An 8,145-nucleotide genomic window follows, 5' to 3' on the forward strand; every position below is an offset into this window, starting at 1 on the left:
AAAAGGAAGGAAGGGCGGAAGGAAGAGAGGAAAGGGCAGTCACCCGAGAGCAGAAGTACATCGAGTGAGTGGATGGTGAGCGCCCCCACCTACCACTAATTGCTAACATCAAGGCTTAAAGTTGTATTCTTTAAGCCTTGGCTAACAGGTTTTTTTATTGTATGTTACATCTTCACTGTACCCACAAACTGTGCCTTTTTGTAGGGTTACTCATTTCTTGCTTTATTTGTTTACATTCATATCTGTGTACTTACGTGTTGATCATTTACCCGTCAGGCTGCACGAGGTCCTGTCCTGGGTGCTGGAGGTGCCTGACCACGTAGGCGCCGGCGAGGCCCGTGTGACGTGGACGCTCAAGTACGTGATGGACGCCCACCACAGGGAGACCTACGCCGACACCGACACCAGGAAGCTCACCACCAGGCTCACCATCCTGAAGGATGATATACAGGCCGTGCTGCCTATTGCTAAGGTAAGGATAAGAGAGAGAGAGAGAGAGAGAGAGAGAGATGATGCACTGGAAAGAAGTAAACATGATCTCATCGTTTATTTTCACCCGACAAACATGGTGACCTGACCCACGATCTAGAAGGATGATATTCAGGCTAGCCTTCCCATTGTCAGGTCTGATCAGTGTTGGTAGGGAGAATTGGAGAGATGTCGGATGCATTGGAAGGAAGTAAAATAATTCCCCTCTCTGATTTTCCCTTGTGGACGGTATTGAGGCCATACTGCTCATTACAAAGGCGAAGATAAAAGTAAAGGTTGTATGAAAGTAATAGAGAGGTTTGGGTAGGTGCTGGAAGGAGGTAAACTATGCCCCTGGATCATTTTTCATTCAGGCTCATTATTTTGAAGAACGATATTTGGGTTGATTTTTCCCATTGCCAAGGTCATAATATTAGTTATTGATTCAGAGGGATAGATAGCGTTAAGAGTGTGCTGTGAGGAAGAAAGAAATGTCTACTAACCTCTCAGTGCAGTTGAGGGTTGTAAATTGGGCCAGAGGATGCTGGGAAAGCGTGAAGTGAAGATTAGGAAGGCTTAGTGGGGAGTAAAAAAAGACTGGAGGAAGTAGAGAAGAGGATCATGGAAAATGAGAGGCGGAGGAGGGCGGGAGTGACGTGGTTGCCGTTGGGAGACCTGCGCTGACACCAGCACCAGGAAGTTCACCACCAGGCTTGCCTTCTTGAAGGGCGATATTGATGCCGTACTGCCCATCACAAAGGCGAGGTCAGAAGGAGATTAGGAAGGGGAAATAGAGCTTTAGATGGAGGAGGGGATATCACTGAAAAGATAGAAGGGACATAGAGGATGTGGTTTGTACTGGAAGTAAACCAGGAGTACCTTCATTGAATTTTCCTAAGGCTTACCATTTCGAAGGCCAGTATTCAGGCCGTCCCTCCCAATGTAGAGATGAGGAGGGTTGTTTGGGATGGAATAGAGTGTTTTAGAAGTGCGCTGGAAGAAGTAAACAGATAGACCCCCGGACTGATTTTCACTCGACAAACATGACTCCTGATTCATCATCGTGAAAGATATTCAGGCAGACCATTCCATTGCAAAGGTTGCAAGGGCTGGCAGGGGGGATTTTCGGTGCACTGGCAGGGAGTAAATGTGCTCCCTTCATAAATTTTCTCCACAAAGGTTTAAGGACAACACTCAGGCTGTCACTGTTGCCAAGGTAAGGAGGGACGTAGAGGGGGATGGAAAGAATCTTGAAGGAATTAACCAGGGTCCACTCACTAATATTCCCCCCGAAAATAATGGCTGTCCGACTCCATCAGTATTAAATCAGTCCTACGCATTATCAAAGCGAGGGGTGGGAAGAATTAGGAAAGATAAAGAGCAGGAGAAGGGAGGGAAAATTGTTGCAGGGCTTGGACATAAAGATGGAGGAGATGGGTACCAGGCCTATAATCTTGTGTGAATGATTTTTGCGCCGTTCCACGCATGACCAAGGTGAGGAGGGATGGAGAGAAGAGTGGGTGAAGGTAGGGAGGAACGGGGAGACTTAAACGGGGCTGGTGGAAAGTAGGAAGGAGTGAAGGGGAGTTGGTAGGGCTGGAAGAAAAGTAGGAAGGATTGGAGAAAATTTGGCAGGGTTGGAAGAAAAGTAGGGAGGGCTGGGTAGAGTTTGGTAGGACTGGAGAAATATTGGTAAAAATCTGTAGGGATTTAACAAGATCTCTTCACCTGTTTCCGCTCCACAAAGATGTCTGCACAACTTGACATATTTAAAGATCAGTATTCAGGCTGTCCTTCCCATTGTTAAGGCAAGGACGAAAGAAGCCAAGCGGAAAACAGAATAACCTGGGAAAGAGAGAGAGAGAGAGAGAGAGAGGATCCTGCAGACTTACTGAAACAGAATTCCGATTTTACAAGCTGTTTTGCATGCTACGTTAAGACTGGCTGGAGGGAGGAGAGGAGAGATAGGAACAAATTTAGATGGAGGCACGAGCGGCTGGAGAGAGAGAGAGGGGGGGGGGAGCACTACGCTGCGTCAGACTGTATATAGCTGACCACCATATTATCGAAGCTGACGGATCCAATATATTGTGTTTGATCCATTACCTAGCTGACAACGCATGAGGGCAAGTCTGGAGAGAAGTAGGGAAGGTGGAGGGAAGTAAGGAGGCCTGGAGAGAAAAGTAAGGAAGGATGAAGGGAAGTAGGGAGGGAGGAGAGTAAGAGAGAAGAAAATGGAAAGAGATGGATGACTTAGGAGACTTCTACTCAATACTAACTGGCATACTATAGGAACCCTCATGAAAGGCAGTATGTAAGCTGCTGTGTTTGATCTGTGGTGAATAGGGGTGTAAGGATAGCCGAAGAGAAGTAGGAGACCGTGAAGAGGTGGAGAGAAGTAGGCTATAGGGGGATGGTGGAAAGTAGGGAAGCCTGGAGGGAATAGAGAAGCCTGAAGGAATGTAGGGAAACTTGGAGGAAATTAAGGAAGCCTGAAGGGAAATAGGAAGCCTGGAGGAAAGTAGGGAAGTGAAAGTATGAAGTTATGCAGAAGAAGAAAAAAGGTAAACAAGAAGTACACCGCATCGGAACGTTATTTCCAAGAAGTCTCCCTAACACTGTGGCTCCTGTGACTTACTTTTAGCCGAATAAAATCATCCGGCGTTGGCTGAAATAGAATACTAGAGTTGTTCCGACCACGAGAAAGTTAATGGTACCAGTATTGATACTCTCAGGCCCCTATACTCACTGGTAGCTGAAGAAAATCGTCTGGCCCTAAGTGGAATAAACTCTCTAGCGTTGTCCGGACCATGAGTGGGTTGATGGCTAAAAGAAAAAAGAATGGTAAGTTATTCTGCTTGTTGTTGTGGCGTCCAGGAAAGAAGGGAAATTGGCATGAAGCAGGTACGTGGAGGAAAATACGGAAGTTGGGTAGAGGATGAAGAGAGAGAGAGAGAGCGAAGCCTGTGGGAAAGTAGGGTAGAGGGATAAAAATTGAGAGAGAGAGAGGGCACATTTGAGACTTGTACCCCAGGATGACAGACGCCCGCCAGACTAAGCCTTTTGGCAGACTTTAAGACTTGCCGTTGGTGAGGAGGGAGATGGGGAGGGCTGGAGGGAAGTTGGTATAGTTGGATGGATGTGTGGAGGGCAGGAGGGAAGTGGGGAGGGGTGAAGGGAAGTGGGGAGGGGCGAAGGGAAGTGGGGAGAGGACTGTAGGGAAGTTGGTAGAGCTGGAGGGATGTGTGGAGGGCAGGAGAGAAGTGGGGAGGGGTGAAGGGAAGTGGGGAGGGTTGGAGGGAAGTGGGAAGGGGTGAAGGGAAGTGGGGAGGTTTGGAGGGAAGTGGGGAGAGGACTGTAGGGAAGTGGAGAGGGATGGAAATACGAAGGGAGGACTGGAGAGAAGCCTGGAGGGAAGTAGGGAAATAAAGGAAAGTAAGAGAATCGAGAAAACGGAGAAGAATGGATTGGTAAGTCATTTCTAAGATGTCTGCCAAACAAACACTTCAAGAACTACATTACTTCCTTTGCCGATGACGCATTTTCTTATTTTGTTCTATCTGCAGACGATTTTATTCAGCTCAGGAAGGGTTTGCAGAAATAAGAATACAGCTGTCTCATCCAGTTTGCAGGTCAGTCGTAAGCTGAATAAAATCGTCTGGAGGTGGCAGGAATACGCTAAAAAGTACGTCACCGAACTGAAGGGGTTAAGGTTATTGGATCAGATGTGATGGTGAGAAGAGAAGTAGGGAGATTGGAGAAGGGGAAGGAAAGCCTGAAAGCAGGGAAGAAACTGGGAGAGAGAGAGAGAGAGAGAGAGGAATGACAAAGGAACTTGGTTTCTATAATGTGTGTCTGGGTGACCCTCTTTGAAGAACTCTACCTAAACCTTTCTTACGTTTTCTGTGTTGAGGAGGGAAGTAGAGAGGGCTGGAGAAAAGTAGGGAAGCGTGGAGGAAAGTAGGTTAGCCTGGAGCGAAGAAGAGAGGATTAGAGAGAAGGAATGAAGCCTGGGGGAAAATAGGGAGGGTTGTAGTGAAATATGGACTTAGTCTGGAGAGAACTATGGAAGCCTTGAGGAAAGTATGGAAGGCCTGGAGAGAGCTATAGGGGACTGGGGTGAGGTAGGGAAGCCTGGAGAAAAAGAGGGAGGGCTGGGGAGAAGCAATGGAGTAAAGGAAACTAACATAAAGGGTAACTGGAGCTGAATCACGAATATAAAGGGGAAACCAGAGATGAATCACTGACAAAGAGGAAACTAGAGATGAATCACTAACATAAGGAGAATATTAGAGATGAATAAATAACATAAAAGGGAAAACTGGGGATGAATCACTAACATAAGGAGAATATTAGAGATGAATCACTAACATAAAGGGAATATTAGAGATGAATCGCTAACAGAAAGGGGAAACTAGAAATGAATCAAATTGTTGAGTGTACGATAACTTCCTTACTAACACTTTTGTAAGTCGTTGTACCCATTACTAAGGTGAGACGGGAAATAAGAAAATTGGAGGGAAGAAGTACAGCCAGGAGGGGAGGTAGGGAAGCCTGGAGGAAAGTGAAGAAGTTGGAGAGAAGATAAACTGGAAAAGAGAGTTGACAAAGGAACATTAGGTATAAACTGGCTACAAAAAGAATCCTCTAAGAAGGACGATAATTAAGTCTTTCTACCTGGTTGTGCTGAGGTGAGGAGAGACAGAGAAGCCTGGAGGGAAGCAGAGAAGCCCGGAGGAAAGTAGAAGAGCCTGAAGGGAAGCAGAGAAGCCTGGAGGGAAGCTGAGAAGCCTGGAGGACAACAGAAGAGCCCCGGGGGACGTAGAAAAGCCTGGAAGGAAGCAAGAAAGGCTGGAAGGAAGTAGGGAAAGTCAGAGGGAGGTATTGTAGGAAGGGCTGGCTGGAAGGAGGGAGAGTTGGAGGGAAGCAGTGAGAGCTGAAGGAAGTACGGAAAGCTGTAGAGGAGTAGGGATAGCTGGATGGAAATAAGGAGAGCTGGAAGGAAGTAAGGAGGTCTAGAAGGAAGTAAGGAGGTCTAGAGGGAAGGAAGAAGGACTGGAGGGAAGGGTAGAAGCTTGGAGGAATGGAGAGAAGTAGAGGAGAGGAAGAAAGGAGGGTAAAAGAGGTAGGGATGACATAGGAGCTTCAAGATGGCCGCCATACGATACCAACTCTAATAAGGATATTATTAAGATGCTGTGCCTGTTGCTATGGCGAGGAGGGAGACAGGGGAGGAGAGACTGAGGGAAGGCAGGGAGAGATGGAGGAAGATAAAGAGGAGGGAAGTACGGACACTGGAGAGGAAGAGAAGTAGAGAGAGAGAGAGAGAGAAGGGGGGGAAAGCAAGGGTTGTTGGAGAGAAGAGGAGAACCTTGAGTGGATATAGAGAAGACGGGGGAAGGTAGACGAGTACGATGAGGGAAGTAGAAAGACTGGAGAGGAGGGGAGACTGAAGGGAAGTAGGGAGGGCTGGAGGAAAGCAGAGAGGTACTAGGAGGGGAGTAGAGAGATTGAAGACTGAGGAGGAGAGCCTGAAGAGAAGTAGAGAGGGCTGGAGAAAAATAGAGAAGTAGGAGAGAAGATGCCTTTAGAGATTTGACAAAGGGATATTGATTGTAAAATGGCTGCCAGGCTAAACCTCTGAGATGAGAAGGAAGATGATTAAGGATTCCTACCATTTGAGGGGTTGGGGGGGGGAGAGTAGGAAAGTCTGCATTGAAATAAGGAAGAAGGGAAGACTGTAGAGAATTTGGGAAGCCTGTGAGAAAGTAAGGGAGGAAGAGAATGAGGAGGAGAAGAAAAATTAATAGAAGGGAGAGGAGAATAGGAAGGAGGCGAAGTAGGAGGAAGACGGAAGAGAGAGAGAGAGGGGGGGGGAAGTGATGACATAAAACCTCCGATTCTAAGAAGACTGCAATAGGATACGAAGCCAAATGAAGGATGTTTGAGCAGTTCTGTCTCTTCCCGAGGTGAAGAGGGACGTCTGGAGGAAAGTAGGGAAGGCTGGAGGAAAAAAGGGCAGACTGGAGAGAAGTAGGAACGACTGAAGGAAAGTAGAGAAGACAGGAGGGAAGTAGAAAAGGCAGGAGGAATACGGAGACAGGCTAAAGGGAGGAAAAACAAAGGGATCATTCACCAAAATTCTGCGTGCATGGGGACTGACACAACGATTACTCTTCTGTTCAGTTGTTGAGGTGGGGGGAAGGGATAAAGGTTGGACGAAAGTGTGTGTGTGTGTGTGTGTGTGTGTGTGTGTGTGTGTGTGTGTGTGTGTGTGTGAGAGAGAGAGAGAGAGAGAGAAGGAGGGATATTGTAAAGGAGAAGCTTGTGAAGGAAAGGAGTATATAATGAAGGATAACGTATTGGATGTTGGTGGCATGTCTATGGGTCATTCATTTCAACTTGACCCTGATTTTCGTCCTTTTGCAACTCATTTCCCGTACCTCAGTGACAGAATAAGACAATACTGTGACTCTACATCCTTTCCGCTGAACTTCTTCGTGACTAGCGCCATATTCTAGCGTTACTCTCTTCCTACAGCTCAGCGATCAAGATAAAGAGATGGCACTTTTAGGCCAGGTTAAAGTGAAAGGAGTGTAGCATGTTCGCATTCTGTCGGTTCGTATCGATGACGCAACAGACTCAGACACATCATTTCTCTTTTCACATGTATTGCTCTCACTACGGACACAGTCTTATTCCTCCTTGGCCAGTACGGGGAGAGGTAAATGCAGATACGAAAGTCCGTGCGTCTTGTTTTCTCTCATTCCTCGATTCATAAATGCTTGAATGAGTCGTGGTGAACACAGGTATATGACCACCCTAGATGAATGATAATATGCACCACCGTCCTCTCCGTCAAAATCAATCATCTGTGAATCCAGCGATGGAAGGCGGGTAGGTGAAGCGAACGGACTTCAGTATCTGGCTGCATAGTCCTGGACATCAATATCGATTCACTTCGCTGCGATAAATAACGGGACGGTAAACAGTGCCTTTAAAGACACGGAGATGCGATCGTTGGAGCTAAGCAAAATTACCGGTAAGAGTTTCACAACCATTCGGCAAAGAAATGTAGCTACATTACTGTCTGCAACTGTGCGTTCTGGCTGTCACTCTCCCTCCGAGGCAAAGGTCTGAGTTTGCAGTGAACCCCTCTTGCGGTGGGACGTAGGTATATGCAGATACGGATAACGAGATTGGGAGGGAATGAGGCATGGAAGGAGGGAGGAAAGTGGGAATATTATTGGAAGGAAGAGAAGGTAAGAGGCAAAACTGGACGAATGAAGAGAATGGAGTAGGTAGGTAAAGAGGCAATTGCCGTTTTCTCGTGGCCTTTGTAGACTCCCCAGCATCTTTTTCTTAACGAATCATTTTGAACAATGCACGTTAATCTTCGCTCGTATATTACTGATATGTCTGTACGGTGGACCTATTGTTACATAAATACAATCCAGACGTAGCGCCTCTTTGTTAATGGTTCATTTTGCATTTTACCCCTTAATGTTCTCATGTCTGTTATTTATCTCTTTACCATCGACATAATTTGCATAAATAGCGTACTTGAGAATATTAGCGTCCCATATTATGCCGTAATGTTCTCTTGCGTCTTATTTACGTCGCTTTAGCATTGGCTTAGTTTGCCTGTGTAATAATATATGAGAATATTTACGTACG

At 46.6% G+C, this 8,145-nt stretch overlaps 1 protein-coding gene across 1 annotated transcript in view; it reads left to right on the forward strand.

Moving 5' to 3' along the window:
• The window catches only part of dtn (transmembrane protein 132C dtn), a 330,593-nt gene that overhangs the window by 276,026 nt on the left and 46,422 nt on the right, over nucleotides 1-8,145 (forward strand). Inside the window, exon 4 of the mRNA XM_080274048.1 lies at nucleotides 277-472. Within this exon, the coding sequence (XP_080130174.1) occupies nucleotides 277-472 (196 nt within the window). The remainder of the gene's footprint in view (nucleotides 1-276; nucleotides 473-8,145) is intronic.

This window comes from Coenobita brevimanus, chromosome 57 (genome assembly GCF_032717465.1).
Source record: "Coenobita brevimanus isolate Jiangsu-jjx chromosome 57, ASM3271746v2, whole genome shotgun sequence".
Lineage (NCBI taxonomy): Eukaryota > Metazoa > Arthropoda > Malacostraca > Decapoda > Coenobitidae > Coenobita > Coenobita brevimanus.